The 24,357-nt window shown below is 47.8% G+C and overlaps 1 protein-coding gene across 1 annotated transcript in view; it reads right to left on the bottom strand.

The window, feature by feature from the left end:
- Sdk1 (sidekick cell adhesion molecule 1) overlaps window positions 1-24,357 on the bottom strand; it is a 1,082,085-nt gene that overhangs the window by 287,094 nt on the left and 770,634 nt on the right. Inside the window, exons 8-13 of the mRNA XM_045142963.1 lie at window positions 20,657-20,740; window positions 15,277-15,471; window positions 11,092-11,208; window positions 9,210-9,377; window positions 5,532-5,634; window positions 2,517-2,693 (exon numbers count right to left, since the gene is read on the bottom strand). Coding sequence (XP_044998898.1) covers window positions 2,517-2,693; window positions 5,532-5,634; window positions 9,210-9,377; window positions 11,092-11,208; window positions 15,277-15,471; window positions 20,657-20,740 — 844 coding nt within the window. The remainder of the gene's footprint in view (window positions 1-2,516; window positions 2,694-5,531; window positions 5,635-9,209; window positions 9,378-11,091; window positions 11,209-15,276; window positions 15,472-20,656; window positions 20,741-24,357) is intronic.

The following is a 24,357-nucleotide window of genomic DNA, read 5'->3' as shown; positions in this document are numbered from 1 at the left end:
AGTTCATTTTCAGTGGCTAGAGGCCCTGGTGCACCCATTCTCTCTCTCTCTCCCTCTTTCTCTGTCAAATAAATAAAGAAATAAAAAATAAAATATTAAAAAAAAGAAGCGATCTCTGACCTGAGACCTGGAAGGAAGAGGTGGGTAGAGGAGCAATGACACCTTCAGTGTTAATTCCTTGAGAAGTCAGGGGCATGTGCTCATTCATAATAAAAGGGGAATCAGGAGGCCCGCCAATGGCCAACACACACAAACACACACTAATCCTTCATGTATGTCTTTAGCCAGAATATACCTATTAAGTGCCTGTTGTATGCCAGACACTCAGAATGCAAGCATGTGCCATCAAGGGACCTTGGTAGGGAAGGAATTAAGACATCAGCATATATGGTCTATGCTATAAACAGGGATGGGCCAGGCACTAGCTTACAAGGATGGGAGGCACCCTATGTCTTAATGGCAGGCAGTCATCCTGTGGCCAAGTTCTAAAGGACACAGGAGGCCTTCAGGGAATACCAGAAGACACCAGCCATGCTGTGGAGAAGGTGGATGGCTTACACATGCTGACCTAACACTGTGGATGGCTTATATATGCTGATTGGGCACTGGGGACAGGGCAGGGCAGAGAGAACTCAGGGTCCATGGGCTCCAATGCTAACCCTTGAAGGCTGTTTCTCTAGGTCTACTCTGGCCTCCTCTGGCTGCTTCATGAACGAGGGTAACCTTTGTTCCCAATGGGTGACCGATGTCTAAACAGAACAATGGTCATCCTAGAGATGGGCAGATGGGAGACAAAATGGGATTGTGCCCAGCCCTGAGGGTACATCAGGGCTCCAGGGCTTTCTGGACATCATTAGCCTTTTAAACTCATTCATGCGGGCATGCAACCCACTCAGAAGGCTATGTGTGTCACTACACAAGTATTTGCATTCTTTTCTCTTTCTTTCTTTTTTATTTTTTTAAGAGAGAGAGAGAGAGAATGAGAATGGGCATGCCAGGACCTTCAGCCTGCTGTGAATGAACTCCAGACACGTGCGTCCCCTCGTGCGCATGTGCACCATTGTGCACTTGTGTTTCTGTGCATCTGGCTATGGGTGACCTGGAGATGTGAACATGAGTTCTTAGGCTTCACAGGAAACTGACTTCACTGCTAAGCCATCTCTCCAGCCCTGTTTGCATTCTTAATCCCTCAGCCAGCCCAGAGGGATTCAAAGACAGTGAGACATGTGGACTCAAAGTGTTCTGATGCTATTTTTAGGGGATGATTTCTGTGTACAAAATCCTTCGTGGATCAAGGCGGGCCTCTCACAATTGCCTTCTCTTGATGGCGCAGCAAGCGTGACGGTGGCAGGGATGGGCAGGCAGGTGTGTGCTAGGCACCCGCTGCTGCTCTGGCCACCATGCTGTTTCTATTCTGCCTTTGTAGCTTGTATTTTTATGCTTGTGTGCTTGGGACTATCTTGCAGGGCACAATTCTTTTAAAAGGCAAATAAATACATGGAAAAGTGAAATTGGTCAGCAGGCTCTTCCGCTTTCCACTCTGCTCACAGAGCGGGAGTTGAGGAAACAGAGAGAGGGCTCAAGGGAGATCAATGGCTCTCACCTGTGTCCTGGGACCCCCCGGGAAGGTCTAGATTGGAAGTAATGGGCAGCTGCTCGCTATTTTCAAGATGTCAAAAGACTTAATGGAAAGTATCTATCTACCCGTGGAGAGGTGGCCAGAACCAACTTAAACTGGGAATGTGGTGGACTGACAAGGCAGTTGTCTTGCCTGGTGAGTGGACCATGACATTTCTTACCACTCAGACACTCTGATGGGGTTTGGGGAGTGGGAAAAGTGATTGCCAAGCACAGGTGAGGACCTGAGTTTGAACCCCCCAGAACCCAGGTAAATGCCAGGTGTGACAGCTCACGTCTTTAATCCCAGAGTTGGGAGCCAGAGAAAGAGTTCCTAGGGCTCACTGGCCAGCTAGTCTAGCAGGAGCTGAACTCCAGGTTCTGTGAGTGACCCTGTCTCAATAAATAAGGTGGAGCATAACTGAGGAAGACACCTGAGGTTGACCAATGACCTTCACATACACACACAAGTGACTATACACACATGTATTTGCACACATATGGACATGCAAATATGCATGCATACCACATACACACATACACATGAAAAACAAAATAGATGGTCAGGTGGGCAGTCACATTAAACTGGCAAGTAGCCTGTCATAACATGGTGTCTGCCACAGGAAAATGGGTGACCGAGATCCACAGAGGATTGATGGGCTTCGTCACCTATAACAAAACCATTGGTATTAAGAACGGAACATGTTAATTTCAAAGCAGAGAGAGAAATAAGAAGGAAGAAAAAAGGAAAGACTTTGCCATCATGCATGGAAGGACAGCACAGTGTGCCAGCCTCAGACCACTGATTTAAGACCCCACGTGGGCCCCACACACGAGCCCCTTGGAAGGGTGCCGGCTGAGCTCAGCAGGTCAGTGAATGGAGAGAGGTCAGTACTCACATCACTTCCAGCCTGGCTGTTCTGGAATCATTCCCTCCCTCAGAGATAATTTCACAGGTGTAGTCTCCGATGTCCCCTGACCACGTCTGACTAATAAGAAGGGATCCATCTTTCTCCACCACAATTCTAGAGCTGCCAGATGGTGTGATGACCACATTGTCCTTCTTCCAAACGTAGCTGTGGGCCAAGCAAAGTGTCTTCAGTTACAAAGCCTATAGTGACAGGATCCTTGCCCCTTCTCTGGCTAAAGCAAGTTACTGATGACACTGAGAATACACTAAAAAAGAAAACTGAGTTCCATGTTTCAAAATGTAAGTTTTATAACATGTGAATTAAACCTAAAAGGCGGAAAAAAAAAAGAAAAAGAAAAGTGAGCAGATAGTTTGGACAGTATGCAAAAGCATATGGCAGGAGGGGCTAGGGAGATGGTTCAGCGGGTTAAGGGCTTGTCTTATAAGCATGAGGACCAGTGCCCATGTGAAAAATGCTGGGAGTGGTGGAATGTGCCTGTAATCCCTGAGGTGGATGGGTGCTAAAGGTTTTAAAGCAAGGCAAGTGTGAACGAACACGTTTGAGCATGTGTCTCAAAGAAGGGGGCTCTGTGGGGTCTGCTCAGACCTGTCACAAACTAAATGCCTTCTGATTCTGCTGCTGCCTCAAGAACGTCCACTTGACTCCTGCACCTCCTAGAGAACTCCACCATCTCCTGAACAACATTTACCACATCGTATAACCATTCTGTTAAAACCACAACATTCTGGCAGACGGGCCTTAATACCTTCCTCATTTAACCTTTATGGCCATTTTAGCACATTTTTCCTTCCTAATACAGTCTCAATTAAGAGCCTGTCCAGTCCTAAGTGTCCCTGAACAGGGCCACCCCTGACTGCTAGATGAAGCAAAAGTGCCAGTTTTTCTTTTCCAGAAAAATATTCGATCGCACTTACAAAATGTGCCTAGCACTTTCAAACCGTCATGTTCATGGAGCACAAAAATTTGCAAACTACTCATGTGAGGTCACCCTGAGACACAGTGGGGCCAGGTTCCACAGGAAGGAAATGGACCTAGATAAGAGGGGGCGATCCAGGAGCTGCTTAGGGTGGGGAAGGTCACTCCTTAAACCACACATCAAGATAGGCAAGGGGACCACTAAGAACCCTGAGACACTTCGAAGCTCTCAGAGCATCAGGGCTCTGGACAGCTTTGTTCTTCATTCTTTGAAATCCTATCCCAACTCATTTACAATGAACAGATTCTTCACCCAGCATTAAAAGGTACATCTCCCAGAATCCCTTAGGTAATCTTTTTTAGTTTTATTTATTAACACACACACACACACACACACACACACACATATATTCACAATCACCTCCAATTACCTTCTCTTGTTCCCCTGCCCCAACTCCTTCTTCCCAACTAATCCTGCTTCTACTTTGATGTTGTGTTTTGTGTGTGTGTGTGTGTGTGTGTGTGTGTGAGAGAGAGAGAGAGAGAGAGAGAGAGAGACAGAGAGAGAGAGAGAGAGAGAGAGAGAGAGAGAGTGTGTGTGAGAGAGAGAGAGAGAGAGAGAGGATGTCCTACTGAGCTTAATTAGTTTTGCTTGCATGAGCATAGGTTGGGGGTTATTTACTGGAACACAGACATACCCTGGAGGGATAATGCTGCTCCCAGAAGCCACAGGTTATTAAAGGAAAATCCCGGTGCCAGGGGTGGTATACCTCCTAGTGATTTATTAGTCAGGGAGAACCCTGAGGTCCCCAAAACATTACAGGCTATTGCCACTGTTTTTGGTTGCCTAACAGAACTAGATGATGTTGTTGAAGATAGCACATGCTTCAGTTGTGGGACACTGAGAAATCAACCTGGAACTGAGCTGGAAGCCTTGTCCCCTGCTGGCTAGCCTTCTGGAAGGTGCTAAGCAAGAAGCTGTGGGTGGGGTGGGGTGGGGTGGAGAACGCTTAGGCCATCTTGAACTTGATACTTCCTGGTTGTCCTTTTGCTTTTGCATTCACTGTTCTGGTAACCTAACCCAAATAGGTTTTTCAGCCCTGGAGACTCCAGAGAGCCAGGTGGGAATATGGAAATGCCAGATTGATAAACACCTAAGAAGATGACAAGGGCGTTGTCTCACCCCAGTTTCCTTGCATGTGCTCACAAAGCCAGCACCTCTGCTACAGCAGACCTCTCTCATTCCGTCCCTTGGTTGAGTGCAGGCCTTGGGAGCTAAGGCCAGGGCCAAAGTGCTATGATCTCTCCCTCCCTCTCTCTCTCTCTCTCTCTCTCTCTCTCTCAATCTGTGTGTGTGTGTGTGTGTGTGTGTGTATGTGTGTGTGTGTGTTCAAGGCTGATTCTGAAAAATAAAAACTATTCTTGTAGTTTTGTACTTTGGGTCAAACCTCACCATTGAGGGCCACCTGTCTGCAGCCAGGCACTTGGTGTGCCTAGAGTGTCTTTTTTTATTGTTTTATTTTTTATCATTAACTTCTGGTCTGAATTCAAACCAAGACAGGACTTCACGCTTACTTACAATGGAGAATGAGTAAGTCACCTAGCTCCCTCCTTCACCGACAGCCCTTTCACTTCTCTGGATACCTGTCCTGCCTCTTCCTGCTCCTCACTAACCATGGAGAGAAAACCCCTCTGGAGTGAGGCAGAACCCCTGTGTAAACACTGCTGAAATCCTATTCCATTCCTCTGGGTTTTTCTCCCATTAAGTATCAGCTCCTGACAAGTATGTTTTTACAGATAGTGTATTAACCTTGGCAGAAAGGAAAAAAAAATGGAAAGCTATATGGAAGTCATGGACTGGAACAGAGCCCACTGTAAATAATACATAAGGCTAGAGTGGCAAATGGGATTCGTGTGATTAATGAAGGAGCCCGAAGCTGGAAGATGCCGTCATCGGGGATCCACTGCTGAAATCAATTCCCCCCACCCCAAATTCTTCCTTCTGATCTCAACTTTCCCAAGGAATATAATAAACAATCCCTAAGTATGGAAACGGGCTGGGCTGACCTCAGAGAAATCCGGGGGTCATGGGTGGCTCCACAGTGCAGCGTTGCCGTGGTCCCCTTGATGACCACGCGGTCCTCGGGCGGGTGGATGATGGAGGTTCGATCTGCAACAACACAAGTCATCTTTGGGGTGAAATCACTGGTGTGTGCGCCTAGCCCTGGGGGCTAACAAACTGGTCATCCGACATCAAAGCCTCCCAATTCACTTTTATCTTGGCAAAACAGGTGTGAATGGAAGCACTCAGAAATGTAAAGGGGATGGAAGACAGCTAGTCTGGCCCCTCCTAAATCAACCAGGACTACTCTACTCCACAGAAGGAGGAAGAGGAAGACCTGGGGCAATGTAAAATTACTGCTTACTGAATCCTGCATTCTAGGTGAAAAGAAAAATTAGATTCTTTTTTTTTTTGTGTGTGTGTGTGTGTGCATGTGTGTGATATGCACGCTTGTACGTCTGTGTGGGTGCACATGTGTGTGGAGTCCAGTGATCAATGTTGAATATCTTCCTCAATGTGCCTCTACCTTCTTCTTTGAGACAGGGTCTTTCATTAACCCCAGAGCTCACTATGGAAGCTAGACTAGCTATCCTGTGAACAATAAGGATTTCATCTCTGCATCCCACATGTTGGGATTACAGGCGTGTGTCTCTGCATCTGGCATTTGACGTGGGTGCTGGCGATCTGAACTCAAATCTTCATGTGTATATGGCAAGTGCTTTTCTGGCTGAGCTATCTCCCCAGTCCCTGTCCCTCACCCCCTGCCCAGTTTAAATTATTAGGCAGACACTGTGGCACAGATCTGTTTATCCCAGCTACTCAAGAAGCTGAGACAGGAGGATCATGAGTTCAAGGCCAGCCTGCACTTCACAGAATGAGATCAAAGCCAGTCTGGGCAACTTTGTGAGATCCTGTCTCCCCAGCGAACAGCAAGGTCAGGGCAGGGGATGTAGCTCAGAGGTAGAAGCCATAAGTTTTGATCCTTAGTACTGCAAATAAATAGATGAATTAGATCTATATTCTTCCCCAAGATAATTAACATCTTAGAAATTTTCTCTTTCTTTGAGGAAAGCCCAATGGACTGGCCTTCTTTTATGACAAAGAGAGAGAGGGAGGGAGAGAGAGAGAGGTGGTTTGATTCAGGTGTCCCCCATAAACTTAGGGGCTCTGAATGCTAGGTTCCCTGGCTTAATGCAATTGGAAATGAAAGCCTCTCGGGGCAGTTTGTTGGGGGCAGGCTTATGGGTGTTATAGCTTGTTTCCCCTTGCCGGTGATTGGCACACTCTCCTGTTGCTATTGCCCACCTGATGTTGGCCAGGGGGTGGATGTCCACCCTCTGCTTATGCTTTCGTTTTCCCCTGCCGTTATGGAGCTTTCCCTCAAGCCAGTAAGCCAAAATAAACTTCTTTTTCCCACAAGTTGCTCTTGGTTGGGTGACTTCAACTGAAACAGAGAGCAAGAGGATTGGCGTGCCAGGCCTTCCAGCCACTGCAATGGAACTCCAGACATGTGTACCACCTTGTGTGCATGTGTGACCTCGCACATGCATCACCTTGTGTGTCTGGCTTACAAGGGATCTGGGGAGTCAAACATGGGTCCTAAGACTTCACAGGCAAATGCCTTAACTGCTAAGCCATCTTTCTAGCCCCTGTCTTAGCAATTTCTAATGCTCCTAGAGCACTTTGTGACTCTTCAAAGAGCTTCACTTGCATTAATCTGTGTGACCTTCACAACATGAGCTACAGTGTATCACCCCTCTTGTTTCAGAGACTGACAGTGCTGGTGCCCAGGAAGGCTGGGAGTTGCCCAACGTCACATGGTCGGTGAGGCTCTCCCCGCATCTGCAGAGCTCGGTGTCCACAGCTGCCTCTGCAAGCGCTGACCTCCCCGCTGCGCCCCGGACAGTTTGCACTCTGCTGTCCAATTCCATACACCCTTCTCAGGGGACATGGCTGCGGTGCTATGCATGGAGCTGCAATGCAACTTGGGAGTCACAGGGCTGAGTGTAAGCCAGCATGATGGCTTGCCAGCTGTGCGCCAGTGGAAAGGCTGATGACCCTTCCCTGTCACAGGCCATGATGCTGTCAGGAACCTCTGGACAAAGTAATGGAGATAAAATGGGCTGAAAACACTCCATAGGCCACTGTAGCACCATGCTACATTCTATAGTGGTTTTAACTTTGATTCATTTTTAAAAATGTTTTATTTATCTTTTTAGAGAGAGAGAGAGAGACAATGGGTGCATGAGGGTCTAAAGTCACTGCAAACTAACTTCAGACATATGCGCCACCCTGTATATCTGGCTTACGTAGACACTGGGGAATTGAACCTGGGTCCTTAGGCTTCACAGGCAAGTACCTTAACCACTAAGTCATCTCTCCAGCCCATAACTTTGATACTTAACAGATCCATGGAACTTCTGGTGGGAGAGGGAGTGTCTATCGATAGTTAGGGCTCTTTTTTTCTTCAGAAGTTTTAAATGTAAGGTTACGGTTTCACCAAGAATCAGACATAGTTGACTCCAAACACAAAACAGAACAAAAGCCCTCACTCTTTTTTTTTTTATTTTTTTAGTACTTGCCAGTATGATAGGAAGTTGGATAAATTCCCCTAAAGCTCTTGATATTTTGAGAATAACTAAAAGGGCTGTTTATCAAAGTGGACAGCGGTGATGTGGAAGGAATGCTGGACAGACAGGACATGGAGCAGCTCAGTGACTTGTCTAATGATGGGGTTCTCACAGATTATGCACTTGAGTGAGTGGAAGCTCTCCTCGTTAGAGAAGCTTTTGAAATCTGCTAGTGAGCACGGGCTTTTTGCTTTCTTTGTGTGTGTATCTGGTGTGCACGTGTGTTTGTATATACATGGACATGTGTGGGTGTGCACATACACATGTGTGCACATGCATGTGGCGGCCAGAAATACACTTTCGATATCTTCCTCAATCACATTCCAACTTCATTTGTGAAACAGGGTCTCTCACTGAACATGGGGATCACTTGGAGTGGGCTCTGGGGAGCCGCCTGTCTCCACTGCCATGCCTAGCAAGTATGTGGTGCTGAGGGTCCAAACTCAGGTTCTCATGCAGGCACAGTAAGCACTTTACCCACTGAGCTGTCTCCTCAGCTCCACAGACCTTAATTCTTTTTAAAAATCATATTTATTTGCATGTGTAAGTATACGGGTGTGCCAAGGTCTCTTACCACTGCAAATACAATACCAGACACTTGTGCCACATTGTGTGTCCAAATTTACATGGATGGTTACTTAATTTAATTGAACCTGGGTGAGGAGTCTTTGTAAGCAGCTGCCTTTAACTACTGTGCTACCTCCCCAAGCCCTGGGTCTTAATTCTTGATTCAATTTTCTTTTAAAATTAATCCACACATTAATTTTGTTATTTGGGCCAGATGGGTAAAATATCTCCAATGACTTTAAAAAAAAGTCAATCTTTTATCTCTCCTGAAATACCCCCATTAGATCACTCAAGCCATCTTGTAATTATTCTTTCAGAAACTAAAAAATTAATTACTCAACAGATTTCTATAAATTAGTTGTAAGAATAATCATTCTCTTTTGATTAAGTGAGAAAGTCCAAGGGCATATTGACATCCCGTGGGTGAGGATGACACGGTGATTAAGGCACGATTAATGGAAGCTTTGCAAAGTCTGGGGTCCTTACTCCACACAGTGAGCATGGCTGATGCATTCAGGGAGGCCTCGGTGTTTGCGGCGAAGCAGGTATAGTGGCCAGCGTCCTGGATGAAGACGGGGGCTATCCTCAGCCCCCCGGACTCTAGCAGCATGAACCGAGGAATCCGGACAGAGCCACTGGCCAGAATGTGGCTTCCTGGAAACCAGGAGAGAAAAGTATCAGGCCTGTGGCCCTTGGGAGGAAAGAAAGAAATAGCGAGGACAGCTCAGAGGCAAAAGAATAACACACGGGAATAATCAGAGCAAAATGGAAATTCTATGTTCAAAAATAAGCAATGTTGTTTTCTCAGCGTTACTTAGAAGGACGACCACTGAGAACATCCTAATTGTCCAATATTGTGAGATTCTGTTAGGCACTTTCTGATCCGTGTGTGGGATTGTTAGATCTGGGTGACTGCTTTTTATGCATTTTTATGTTTACATGCACTTGAAAATGTTCTCTATAAAGCTACCATTAGATTCAAGAGCAGGGAAGAAAAAGAAAAAAGAAAAAGTTCAATACAAGGAATGGCAACTTGGTGAAGCTGCTCTGAAGTTCCCAGAGCCTCACCCAGGCCCCCAGCCCCCGACACACCTCTGAGGACAGACAGGCCACCTGCAGGTTTCTGGCATCGTGGACCAGATGTGATTTCTGCAGCGTTTCCTAAGCCAACAGAGTGAGCAGGACTCATCAGCGCGAGTCCCATCAGTGGAGGATGGGCTGTGCGTGCTAATCACTTAGTGTCATGGGCACCTGACTTGTGGAAAGGGCTGAGGGCTGCAAAGACAGCCTGTTACAGGACAGCATGCTTTTCATTTCCCTGTGTGTGCATGAGTGTGTGTGTGGGGGGGGGGGTTGTGCATATGTGCATGGAAGCCAGAGGACAGCCATGAGTGTCAATTCTTCAAGTGCCATTCATTTTGAGACAGGTCTCTCACTGGTCCGGAGCTCACCAGTTAGACTAGACTAGCTAGTGAGCCCCAGGGGATTCTCTGATCTCTGTCCCCAGGCAGCACTAGGATTCCAGGCCTGCTGCCACCATGGCGGGCATTTTTACATGAGAACTGAGGACTGAACTCAGGTCCCCAAGTGCTTATCCACTGAGCCATCTGCCCAGCCCAGGACTCTGCTCTCCCCAGGAACTGAAAACAGTGAACAGAAAGTAGAAGCTGGGAAGGGCGCAAAGGACAATGCAAGAAGCATCTTTCTTTAAAAAAAAAATCTTAATTTTAAATAAGAATATCTAGATGAGAGCATCTTCATACATGCAATGCACATGCATATATTATAAATATGAAGTTCTTCCTTCCATGTACGGAAAAACTGAGCACAAAGAGACTTACAAATCACATATAATTCTTCATAATTTAAGACCCCCCCCCCCCCCAAGGAGAGAAGTTAATCTCTTAAGGGCTTGGGTAGAGGAGAGAGATATTTACACAATTATGATTTTTATTTTTTAGAGAGAGAGAGAATTGGAGCGCCAGGACCTCAGCCACTGAAATCCAATTCCAGACACTTGCACCACCTAGAGGGCATGTGTGACCTTGCACTTGCCTCACCATTGTGCAACTGGCTTACATGGGATCTGGACAGTCAAACATGGGTCTTTAGGCTTTGTAGGCAAATGCCTTAACCGCTAAGCTATTGCTTCAGCCCTATGATTACTTTTTAATGTCTGCAGGCTTTTCTAGAAGGCAAGGTTCTTTCCATCCTACTTATCCTCATGCCCTGGCATTCAGCCCCTAGTAGAACCCTCAGTACACGTTTACTTAATTTTTGCTGAATAAATGGGTGAGAGAAATGAAACAACCAGTGGTGCCTGTGCTTTCCACACTGGCCATGCTGCTGCAGAATAGGATCCACCTGCCTTTCTTCCAAGTGATGGCAGGCTTGGGAGCCCCAGACACCTCACACCTCAAAACAGCCGTCATCCCATCAGTAACCGTGGTATCCACTGGACGCTGGGTGAAGGCAGGAGCAATATCTGTGGGGAGGAGTAGACAGTGAGTGAGTGCCACCGTCTCTGAGAAGCTTGGTCCACAGTCCACACAGGTCTTTCAGGATCAGTCATAGAGAAAGGGCAACAAAAACCTTTGCAGAGTGACTGATCCTGAGTCATTGGTCTCTGGGGGGGAATTTTCTGTCTTTGCCTTCAACCTACAGAAGCAGGTGCAGAGGCCAAGCAACCTCAGGTATACACAATGCTGAAGTTATAAGCGTTTATCAGCGGACTCCCTGCGTCCTCCAAATAAGTCTCTTAAGTGTCATATAAGATGGCACTCTCATGCTTCCTGAGGGCCCTTCTGAAAGTCGAACTAACAACTTTGAAGGATCTCTTCTGAGGGTCACTTTCCCCCGTTCTGTAACTTCTCCTCATTTATGGGAACAGGCAGACACTGTGAGGCCTCACACACTAAACCAGATAGGACAAGTGTGTCTTCCTGCTGGCTTGGTCAGGGTCCCTCCCAGATTAGTTGCCTGACTCTTCTGATAACAATTACGCCTGGGGGTGTCAATGTACCTCAATCTCATGAGATGTTCCCTTGGGAGAAACACTAGAGGTGCACACTTTCTCCCTTGGCAGTTGTCTCACCAGTCACAGGCAGCCCCAGAGCCACCTCCACAGTCCACTTCTTCTTTTGTTTTTTTTTTCAAGGTAGGGTCTCACTCTAGCCCAGGCTGACGTGGAATTCACTATGGAGTCTCAGGGTGGCCTCGAACTCACAGCCATCCTCCTACCTCTGCCTCCCGAGTGCTGGGATTAAAGGTATGCACCACCATGCCGGGCTTCACAGCCCACTTCTAAGACACTAGTTTCATCCCACCTCAAATGAGAATCCCAGAGCCCTGGGTCTGCAGGAGCCTCCATACTGCTGCTCTGTGCTTCTTTTGGCTGCCACACAGCCTACAGGTGCCTATCAAAACCGTGACCACTTCACCCCCACATAGATGGGGTAACTTCCTCTGCCCTCTGCACCCTCTTCACCTCTGCATATCCTCCACCTACACCCTGTTTCAGCTCTTTGACAGCAACTGGCCCACTTGTCTGCATGTCAGGCTTTCTCTCCAAGGCTTTGGCAGCCCTCCACTACACCATCCCATGAGAGGTACACCTTCAAGACTGCACATCTGGCTCCACCTTACCCTCAGGTCTCAGTATGTAGGTGTCGACTCAGTATCCCCTCCCTGCCTGCTGCTCCGTGCCTTACTCATGTGCCTTAGCACAAACCCTGGCCGGGACTCTCTTCTGCTTTCTGCCTCCCCCCACCCCACCCTAGGCTACTGTCTTCCTCACGGCTGTGACCCCCAAAGCCTAACCAGGTAGTCAGCCATCTGATCAAATAGATGATCAAAGTCATGATTATGTCTTCATTTTCTTTTCTGTGTGCATATCTTGCATGGTGTGCATGTGTGTATCAGGTATGTGTTTGTGAAGGCCAGAGGTTTGATGTTGGGTATCTTCCTCAATTGCTCTCTATGTTGCTTTGGATTTTTTTTTTTTTTAAGAGGGTCTCTTGCTGAACCTGGAGCTAGCTCACTAAACTATCCAGTGAGCCCCCAAGAATCCTTCTGTCTCCACCTCCCCAGCACTGACATTACAAAAGTGCACCACAACACCATCATGTTTATGTGGCTGCCGTGCACCAAACTTGGGTCCTCATGCTTGTATGACAAGCACTTGGCCCATTGAACCATCTCTCAAATACTGATTCTTTTTAAAAATTTATTTTTTTTTTATTTTTAATTTTTTTAAATTTATTATTTATTTTAGAGCGACAGACAGAGAGAGAAAGACAGATAGAGGGAGAGAGAGAGAATGGGCACGCCAGGGCTTCCAGCCTCTGCAAACGAACTCCAGACGCGTGCGCCCCCTTGTGCATCTGGCTAACGTGGGACCTGGGGAACCGAGCCTCGAACCAGGGTCCTTAGGCTTCACAGGCAAGCGCTTAACCGCTAAGCCATCTCTCCAGCCCTTTTTAAAAAATTTATTTAAAGCCGGGCATGGTGGCGCACGCCTTTAATCCCAGCATTCGGGAAGCAGAAGTAGGAGGATCGCTGTGAGTTCAAGGCCACCTTGAGACTACAGAGTTAATTCCAGGTCAGCCTGGACCAGAGTGAGACCCTACCTCAAAAAAATATACATATATTTAACATGTTTCCTTTTGTTAAGAGCAGTCTGACTTGAAAGATAGACTTTTTTTTTTCTTTTTTTTGCAAAATCTTGTACATATAAGACAGATAGCTTAGCATTGCTATCATGGAAACCATCGTAAAGAAGAACTTTAACTGAGATTTCTACCCCGGCCCTCCTGAGAAACCTGCAGAATAGGCTGGATGGGTCCCGGTGAACAGATGTGGAAACGGAGGCTGGAAGAAGGTAACTGAAACCCTAAATCTCACCTGGGTCACCTTACCTTTAGATGATGACAAACTACCACTCAGGAGCTGACTAGTTTTATAATGAGTTATGGCTCCTGTTTTTCAGCACTGGGTTCTCAGCTGGTAGTGCTGTTTGGAGAGGTTGGGGGAGGGGGCTGGCATCACTGGGAGAGGGCCTTGAAGGTCGCAGCCTGGCCCTGCTTCCAAGCTCGGTTTCTGTTTCCTGAGCCATCACGACATGAACAAGCTGTCGTGCACTGCTGCTGCCATGTGCAGAGTCACCCTGGCACCTTGGCTTCTGTGCTGTGCCCACCATGATGGACTGATAGTGCCTGATACCATTAGCCAGAGTCAACCATCCTCCCTTAGGTCCCTCCTGTCACAGCAATGAGGAAAAAAACAAAAAACAAAAAACTGACTCGAGACCACATGCCCTGTCATTCACTCCTGTGTGATCTGCGTTATGCCACAAGACTGAGTAGCTGGGATACAGAGATTATCCCTCCAGACCTAGATCATCTACCACAAGGGTCCTCCTTAAAGAAGAAGCAAGTCCAAAACAAAACCACGCCTGAAATTTAGACTTTTAATGATTCTAACTCATCAAAAGTCAGTTTCTAGCTCAAACACCCCATATTCTTTCTATTGCCTAGAGCAATATTTGTTTCCTATGCTCATTGGTAGAGGGCAAATCTGACCCCTGGCAAAGAAAATGATGCCTATCTTACCAAAGCACACATGCACATCAGGCACATGGCTGTCTCTCTCATGTCAACGGGGCCACCAGTCACGCATGCCCGCTGCACTCTGCAGGGACCCTCACGCCTGCAGAATCAGCGCTTTGCTTCCAAAAGGGCAAACGTGAAAGGTATAATATTCCATAATCACCAAATTCCACTTCATTTCAGAAGAACAATATTCTGTCTGTGGGAGATTCAACAGAAAACCTGCAGCTACAGTGGAAAAGCTTTTCTTTTATTTTCTTGTTCAAAGACAGACTACCAAGGTATTTCTGTTAATGGGGTAATAAAAGAAACTCACAAAAGAACTGTAATTGTTCAATAAAACTAAAATAGAGAATGATTACAAAGATTGGGGGGAGCATATTAAAAGAAAAAGATTAAGAATGAGCTAGGCACTCAATGGTCCTTTTCATTTTGTCCAGAGAAATGGAATCCATTTTTCCACTTCTCCAAATAATGTCGCGGGGGGAGGGGTTGTTTGTTGTTGGTGTTTGCTTGCTTTTCTAGCTGAGGCAGGAAGAGCGAAGCTCACAGGAAAGCCAGGAGGACACCGGACACATAGGAGGGGGTCCACCCTACTTACAAGCCTCAGCAGTTTCCCATGGGCCCCAAAGTAGGTTGAGGCATGCCTGAGAGCTGGTTCTCTCCAGCACATGGCCAACGAGAGACCCTGTCTCAAAGAAACGTGGAAGGCAACTGAAGGACAACACTTAGTGTTGGTCTCTGACCTCCACACATACCCCCACACATGCCATATACACCCACACACACCGTACACACACGCACACACACACACACAAACAAAAATGCACCTGGCCTTGTCACCTCCAGAGCTGAAAGGATGCCACTTCCCTGGGGTTGTCACATGGGCAAATGGATGGGTAGGTAGCCCTGTCCCTGGATCAGCTGAGCTCATGGGTGGTACTCACTGGTCACATCCAGGTAGGTGTGAGTCTGGATCTCTCCTCCTTCATTGCTGGCAAAGCACTGGAAGATTCCGGAATCCTCTGGATGCAGCTTCTGGATGCGCAAGCCTCCGCTGGGGAGCACTCTGTACCGAGGGTTCCGAAGCTTGACAAGCGGGATAGCGTCCTTGTACCACTGGAGGGTGGGAAGAGGGACCCCTGGGTAGGAGTGGAGGTAAATGGGCATTTAAAAACATTAACTTCCAGGAGTTCCTTATGCGAGGACTGAGGCGAAGCTGTTTTAAAGGCAAACGCTGGATTTTTTTTCATACCATTTTCTCATCTATTAGAGCTCAGTTCTTTCATCTTTTCATTTTGTGTGTGTGTGTGTGTGTGTGCAGGTGCACACGTGCAATGGTGGAGGTCAAAGGGTAACCTCAAGTGTCAGCTTTCACCTTCCATCTCGTCCGAGGCGGGTCTTCTGGTGTGCCCTGTTCACAACTGAATGCACTAGGCTAGCTGACCTTTGGGCCTCTGGGATCCTCCTGTCTCCCGGCCCAGCTCACTGCAGGCTCATTGGGGTGACACATTCTTGCACTACAGCTTCTGGCTTTATGTGAGCGCTGGAGATCTGAACTCAGATACTCACAATGTGTGTGTCAAGCGCTGTATCCACTAAGCCATCTCCCTGGCTCCTCTTCATCTTTTCTGAGCATATCTTTCTGCTTTTTTTTTTTTTTAAGTGTGTGTGCAGCGGGGAGAGAGGGACATGTGGGGGCCAAAGGACAACCTTGGGTGTCATTCTTCAGGCGCTGTCCAACTTTATTGAGACAATTCTGTCATTGGCCTGGAGCTCGCCAAATAGGTTAGGTTGGCTGGTTGGTAAGCCCTAGGGACGGACCCACCTGTCTCGACTTCCCCAGTGTGGGCCACGGTGCCAGGGGTTCTTACATGGGTTCTGGGGGTGGGATCAAACTCAAGCTCTCATGCTGGTGAGGGAAGTACTGTGCTGACTGAACTGTCTCGCCAGCCCCACTTTCCTCATCACATAGGGATAGAATCACATCAAGATACCCAGTAAGCAAAAGCTCCAGACGGGGACTGGAGAGGTGGCTTAGTGGTTAAGACCTTTGCCTGCAAAGTCAAAGGATCCCGGTTTGATTCTCTAGGACCCACGTAAGCCAGATGCACAAGGAGGCACATGCATCTGGAGTTCGTTTGCAGTGGCTGCAGGCCCTGGTGTGCCCATTCTCTCTCTCTCTCTTTTCTCCCTCCCTCTTTCTCTCAAATAAATAAAATATATATGTATTTTAAAAACAAACTCTGGGGAGAGATGGTTTAGCAGTTAAGCGCTTGCCTGTGTGAAGCCTAAGGTCCCTGTTTCCAGGCTTGATTCCCCAGAACCCACATTAGCCAGATGCACAAGGGGGCACATGCATCTGGAGTTCATTTGCAGTGGCTGGAGACCCTGCCATGCCCATTTTCTCTCTCTTGCTCCCTCTCTCTCTCTCCTTCCCTCTCTCTCCCTCTTTCTGTCTGCTGCTCTCAGTGAAATAATAAAAAATAAACAATAACAACTAAAATCCTCTGGCTTCCAGTCCTGAGATCTTTCCCCACTCTACCTATTTTTATTTCTGTATTCTCATACAGGTAAGGAAATAATCGTGGCTTCAGAGACTGTGAAAACTGAACACATTGACATATAAAACCTGTGGCCAACACATGCCAGGCACGCCGTGGGCAGGCTAAAATCAACAAGGAGGGTGGGAGCTGTCTCTAATGCCCACATCCAGTGAGCTGACAGACGGAAGTCTGCAGTGCTGGAGGAGTCGCGTGGGTTCAGCGACAAGCCGGAGAAGAAGTGTTGGGTTAAAGATGTGGAGACATACGGGCCACACCTTGTGGACATGAGGAGAATTGTTTCAGCCCTGAGAGTTACATGAGTACAGGAAGAGGGTCAGAGGGGCTGTAAGAGGGCTCTCTGCTGCCCCTCAATAGCGGATCAAGCTGAGAGCATGCAAGAGAGTCAGCCCAGCACAGCCGGCTCAGATAGGGTCAGTGTCACCTCTCCTCATGTGGTATTACAGCGAGAAACAGGGCCTGGGGTCATTGAGTCTTTGACAGTATCTCTTACCTTCCTCACATCCAGGGAGATCACACCCACACAGAAAGGGCAGCCTGGGTAAGCCAGAAAGGTTTCACACAGAACCAGATGACACGGTCTTGCTTTTTAGCTCAGGCTGGCCTTGAACTCTCTATCTGCTTCAGCCTCTCAAGTGTCCTGAGTACTGGCATGTGCCACCATGGCTGGCATTATAATAAAAAGGATTGAAATTTTTAAAAATAGGGCTGGAAGGATGGTTTAACAGTTAAGCTATTTGCCTTGCCAAGCCTATGAACCCAGGTTTGATTCTCCAGATCCCACATAGGCCAGATGCACATGATGGCACATGCATCTGGAATTCATTTGCAGTGGCTAGAGGTCCTGGTGTGCTCATTCTCTCCATCCTTCTCTCTCTCCCCCCCGCCAATAAATAAAATAAAAACAAACATATCTTGTCGTGATTCTGTAAGGCCTACCTAAATCCCTAACTCAGTTCTGTGCAGGTAGATGTGTGATGTCCACTTTAATAGATAAAGTTAATGTCTTGGATATTTCAAGATGAACTCTCAGAATTTGTTCTTTGCCTTAATTACGCTTCCTGTCACCTTTCATTAAATCAGGAAAAAATTTAAAACTCCCTTTCAAGGTAAAAGCATAATCAATTCATGTAAAATCTCATAATGGCAATTACATGATGTAGCTTTCATAAAGAGCCCCCACTTCACATGCAGCGAGAGTCTTGCTGTTGAAATTAAAAGAAAGCCGTAAATTATACGACAGTAGCACAGTATTGAGAGACCTGTTCAATATACATTTACAAGCCCATGCTTCACAGTTTATCCTGCAGAACTTATGCAAAAAAGAGCATTCTCTTGTTAAAAGGAGAGTTTAAGATTGTCACTTATTGAAAAATAATTGTTATTACAGGGGAAACTGGGAGTATTTCTATTTGGAGGCAATTATATATCTTAAATTGAAATCATATTCCCCACAATAGTATATACACTCGTTTCTGAAATATAAACACTGTAAATATTTTATGGTTTTGCATTCACAGAGTGTGCTAGAGAGGCTGGTGTGTATATAAGAGAGGGAACAATGCCCCCATGGAGGGAAACGTGTCCCCACTTGAAATTCTTATCATTCCTATGTCGCCCTCCTCCGTGGCTGCAGCAGTAGAGTCAGGACTAAGAACAGAAGCACAGTCCATGAAGACAGTGACTATCATGAAGTGACCAGAGTAGGGACCAGAGCTCTGGAGAGCACGGGTCTTTCGGGTAGGTGCTGTGCACACAGTTGCATCATGGGTGAGTAGGATGGGGCTTGCTGAGCCTGAACCTCAGCTCTCATGGAAAAGCCAGAAGTCAGCTGGGCGTGGTGGCACATGCCTTTAATCCCAGCACTCGGGAGGCAGAGGTAGGAGGATCGTCATGAGTTTAAGGCCACCCTGACACTCCATAGTGAATTCCAGGTCAGCCTGGACCAGAGTGAGACTCTACCTCAAAAAAAAAAAAAAGTCAGAAGTTCTGGCAGGAGCATGAGCGACACCTACGTGTGAGGCATTGGGCAACGATTTTCCAAGGTGCGGTGGTTTGATTCAGGTGTCTCCCCCCTCCCCAGCCCCATCAACTTCTGTGTGCTGATTGCTTCATCCCAGCTGATGGCAACTTGGGAATTGGAACCTTATTGGAGGTGTGTTTTGGGGGGCAGGCTTATGGGTGTTCCCCTTGCCAGTGTTTGGCACACTCTCCTGCTGCTGTTGTCCACCTGATGTTGGTCAGGAGGTGATGTCCAGCCTCTGCGTGTGCTACACTTCCCCCTGCTGTCACGAAGCTTCCCTTTGAGACTGTAAGCCAAAACAAACCCTTTTATCCCACAAGCTGCTTTTGGTCGGGTGCTTTGTGGCAGCCGTGAGAAGGTGACCGCAACACAAGGAGTATCTCATGTAGTCTCTGAGGCTCCAAATAGAGGCGTTGTTTTATTTATTTATTTTTTGGAAATGTGTATGTGTGTGTCAGTGCATGTGTGTGTAAGATTGTGCATCACGTGTGTGGAGGTCAGAAGTCCACATCGGGTGTCTTCCTCAATTGCCCTCCACCTTATTTTTCGAGACAAGGTCTTCCCGAACCTGGAGCTCACTGATTGGGCCAGACTAGCTAGAAGGAAACCCTGAGAATCTTCCTGTGTGTGCCTCCCCAGAGCCACAACCACACTCTGCTTTTCTGTGGTGTAGTACTATAAATGTGGAACGAAACTCACACGGGGTTTTGTGGGGGTGGGCAGGGCATTGTACAGCTCTCCGTGTAGCCTAACAGGAATGTCATGTACAGACCATGGGCACAAATGAGCCATGGGGAGGAGGGAGAAATGGCCTGAATAGCAGAGGGATGCTGGCTCAACTAAAAGGGTAGGAAAATTTCATCTTCAAAAAACTCTCAGTAGAACACTGGGCTGCAGAGATGGCTTAGTGGCTAAGGTGCTTGCCTGCAAAGCCAGCTTCCATCCTCCAGGTCCCACATAAGCTGCAGGCGCATGGTGGCACATGCATCTGGAGTTTGTTAAAAGCTGGGCATAGTGGCACACGCCTTTAATCCCAGTACTCGGGAGGCAGAGGTAGGTAGATCATCATGAGTTTGAGGCCACCCTGAAACTACATAGTGAATTCCAGGTCAGCCTGAGCTAGAGTGAGACCCTACCTCAGAAAAAAAAAAAAAAAAAAAAAATTCACAGCAGGAGCTAGAGAGATGGCTCAGTGGTTAAAGGCACTTGCTCGCAAAGCCTGCCAGCCCAGGGTTTGATTCCCCAGCACACATGTAAAGCCCGAAGCATAAAATGGGACTTGCCTCTGGAGTTCATTTACAGCAGTGAGAGGCCCTGGCACACCCATACTCTATTTCTCTCTCTTGTGCAAATAAACAATGTTTAAAAATCTCACAATGATGCTGGGGGTATAGATCAGTTGGTAGGGAGCTTTCCTAGTATGCATGAAGCCCTGGGTTTGAACCCCCAACACCACATTAGTGGGGTATGCCTATAATACTAGCAACTGGGGGAAGTAGATAAGATGATCAGAAGTTCTAGGTCATGCTTGGCTACAGAGAGAGTTCAAGGACAACCTGGGCTACATGAGACAGGAGAAGCCAGGATGTGGCCTCGTCAAGCGTTTACCCCATGGTCACAGCTGGTAACGGAGTCCTCCTGGGCTCTATGGCCTGTCCTCACCCTTGAATTCACTTCCCCGTCTCTCTGGACACTGAAGATCACCCACATGGCTCCGCGTGCATGGGCTCCCTCACTCACCCATGGCCTGACACGCGATGTCCACGGTTTCTTCCACTTCAACTAAAATCCGACTCTCGGGTTCAGCGGTAAAATACGGTGGCTCTTTAAACAAGGAAAACAAGGAACCCTGAGTCATGAAGGGTAGTCCCCAAACCACAAGGGCCTGAAGTCAGACCAGCTCTTTCAAGCTTTCACCATCAGTCACCATTGCACGCTCAAACTCAGAACTCAGGGAGCAGCAGGGAAGTGCTGTTTTTATTCTGAGTTTCCAGAAAGCAAATCACTACTCAGGACGAGGGCTACTTTCTAGTTTATGGGCTTGAATCATGGAATATCTTAATTCAAATTTAGAAGGAGCATCCCAAGAGGTTCATAAAGGTTTATATTTACAGCATCGTATTTTACAGGCTAGTTTGCCTCAGTATCTAAACTAAACACCAACTCATGAAGCATGTCGAATATAGTGTCGTGACAACGGTTGGGCCTGTATGGGGAGCAGTGGAGTTATTAACATATTTTTAAAGTCCCCTTAGCAGTTCTTATTCAAACTATAGATTTAATACTTTCATGAAATGCAAAATAATAGCAAAGAGAGGGAGACAGAGAGTAACCACGATGGAAACTCTCATGTATCTTTTAGCACAGCAGCGAAGGAATCTCCCAAACACTTCTATTCTCTAGACACTCCCCTGGCCTGGGCAACAGGAAATAGTGGTTGTATTAAACAATGCATTTCCTTGGGGAGTAAATTGCAGTCATTTTTCTCAGTTTATTCAGCAGAATTCAGCAGAGACATGGCCAAGTTTGGGAGCATGAAAGTGGCTGTGATTTCATTATCACGATAACAAAAGGCCCTTGCATTCATTCTGTGTGGGATAATTAATTTCTAGAGACTATCATCCCGAGCGGCTTCTTTTCGATGTAATTGTGTTAAATGTGGATAATGCAGCTTGACACGCCTCCTCTGTTGACTATCTTTAAAAGGGGGTGGGGCTTAAAAGAGGAAAGAGAAATGAAAATGCAGTGTTTCAAAGGTACGATGGCCTGTACCCACGCGGCAGGGGCCATTGTGCTTGTGTGTGTGCATGCGTGCACTTTGGGGTGCACCGTGTCACTCTCTGTGTCGCCTCCTGACCCACTTGAGCTGCACAGATAGACGCACACACAGCCCCCTTCGCTTTGGTCTCAGTGTGTACAGACGAGACCTAAAGAAATACTGCGAAGGTTTAATGCCTCCCCTTTCCAAGCTGGTCTTTGTGCGCGCGCACGCACACACACACACACACACACACGTGTCTCTAATCAATAATAACGATAGGAACACTATTTATATTCTAAGTCTATGGTGGTGCAATTCTGTCAGGGACCTTGTGTGCAGGCCACGGCCCATATTCATCAGTGATGTAAAGTCGATATCTACCGTCATGACCTGATTAAAGGGATGTGAGGGCAAAAGGGGGGAAAGTTAAGTCAAACATCAACATTTGCTCACGATTAATTACAGTTTCCACTTCCTTCATCAAACACCTTATTTTTAGATAACTACAGAGTTCCAGGCAGTTACAAGAAACAGTAAAGACAGAGCTCGAGCTCCTGTCCTCCAGCTGACCCTCATGGTAACACTTTGCAACAGGTGTCTAGCACTGCCCCCAGGGCACCATTGGTGTGACACACATATTTGACCCGCATCTCCCCAGTTTGGCTTGCGATATCGTGTGTGCATGCATGCACCATGATCACGCGTGCAGAAACATGTGTCTGTCCCACGTCCCATAGAATGGGCCCTTTGTCATGAAGATGCTGTCCACTCCAGCCCCTATTTCCAGCCCAGGACAACCACTGATCTGTTCTATACCTGCTTGTGCAAGTAGCCACACATGGCATGTCACCTGTGGAAGTGGCTTCTCCGGCAGCATGATTCCCTCAGGAGACTGGCAAACATGTGTCTGTTAAGTGAAGAGCCATCACCTGCAAAGACACTGTCCCTTCGCCGGGCACTATGTATACCACTGGCTTCTGGCAAGGAGTCCACACAGTGACCCTGGGGCTGGATGTGCATGACGGACCATCATCTCACTCCAGGCAGTAGTCAGGTGGGCACAATTCACACTGAGCTGCCAGGTGGGCACCCCTTCTCCCTGTGCTCTGTGGCACCTCTTGGCACCACTCTTGTGTGAGGTCAGGAAGGGCAGTCAGGAGACACCGAGTGGTTGAGCTATTCCTCAGGAAGGCTGCACGGCCCTTCCTAGCAGGCTGGCTCTCCTCTTTTCTGGAGGCCTGCTAAGAGCTGTCATACACTATATGAGCCCTGTAGAGCCTGAAGTGTTGGGGGTTTGTCTGTGCATGTATGTATGTGGTGTGCATGTGTGCTTGTATGGGTGTGGGTGTGTGTGCGCACATGCATGTGTGCAGGCACATATGTGCACATAGGAGGGAAGACCAGATGTCAGTGTCAGGTGTCTTCCTTCACTTACTCTTTGAAACAGGGTCTCCCGCTGAACCTAGAGCTCACCGAGCTGGCTAGACTAGCTAGACAGCAAGCCACAAGACTCTGTCACTACCTCCGTGGTGCTGGGACTACAGGCTCACGCCATCATGTGTAGCTTTTCCACGGTGCTGGGCACCAAACTCAGGTCCTCGTGCTTACGCAGCAAGCACTTTACCCACTGAGCCATCTCTCTGGGCCAGCTTCTGCTCATCCTGGTGTTTCTTCTCCTGCTACACACAGGCCACAATCTGTTGCCACGGGGATTTAACACTGTCCCAACCCAGCACATGCTTGGAAGTTTCCTCTCTCCACCCCTGGCTGCTCCACCCACACAGTCTCCTAGGAGTACATGAGATAGGACAAACACCAGCTTTGTCACTGATGGGTGCTGCAAGCCATGTCCTGGGGAGGCCGTCTGAGGACCGTTCAAGGCACAGGAATGCTCAACCTGTTGATTCTTCCAAAGGTAACAGCGTGAGCATCCATCTCAGCAAACGGGAGAATGACTGAACGGGGTGTTAGCTGGTAGAGCTTAGCACGTTGGGCATTTAAAAGTTCATCACAGCTGCCGCCAACAAAATTGGGGTTTGAAAAGGACACTTCTGTGTCTTCAGAAACAGGTGCAGACGTCAGGAGGACCTCGTGCTCCGTGTGGGGAATCAGAACTCTGATAAGGCCAGCGCAGGCTGACTATCCTACAGGACCTGATGTGGGGTCCTTCCAAAGTACAGACAGAGCTCTCGATCATGATTGGTGATGGCTCATCTTCAAGGTAAAGGTAACTGGATTTAGAATCACCTTGGAAACATACTTCTGGGTGCGTCTTTGAGGTGTTTGCAGGGAGATTTAACCAAGGTGGGAAGACTCATCGCGCAAATGCGGGCCACATCGTTGAGCCCAGCACCAGTGTTTATCAATCCTCCCCCCACCCCCCACGCCAGCCTTCCTGAAGTCCCCTCTGTCAGGAATTTTGTCTCGGCACTGAGAAGGTAAATGGCACAGCTACTCTTGCCCTGGGTGTCTGAGTGGGTGAAGAGCAGCCTCTCTGCACAGTGGTGGCTGGATGAGGGTGCGCGGGGCTCTGCACAGTGGTGGCTGGATGAGGGTGCGCGGGGCTCTGCACAGTGGTGACTGGATGAGGGTGCGCGGGGCTCTGCACAGTGGTGGCTGGATGAGGGTGCGCGGGGCTCTGCCCAGCAGGGCTGCGAGGAGATGCCAACTCCCTCCCGTC

This window comes from Jaculus jaculus, chromosome 2, assembly GCF_020740685.1.
Source record: "Jaculus jaculus isolate mJacJac1 chromosome 2, mJacJac1.mat.Y.cur, whole genome shotgun sequence".
NCBI lineage: Eukaryota > Metazoa > Chordata > Mammalia > Rodentia > Dipodidae > Jaculus > Jaculus jaculus.
The sequence above is the reverse complement of the archived record's forward strand: the minus strand, read 5'-3'. Positions and strand labels throughout refer to the sequence as shown.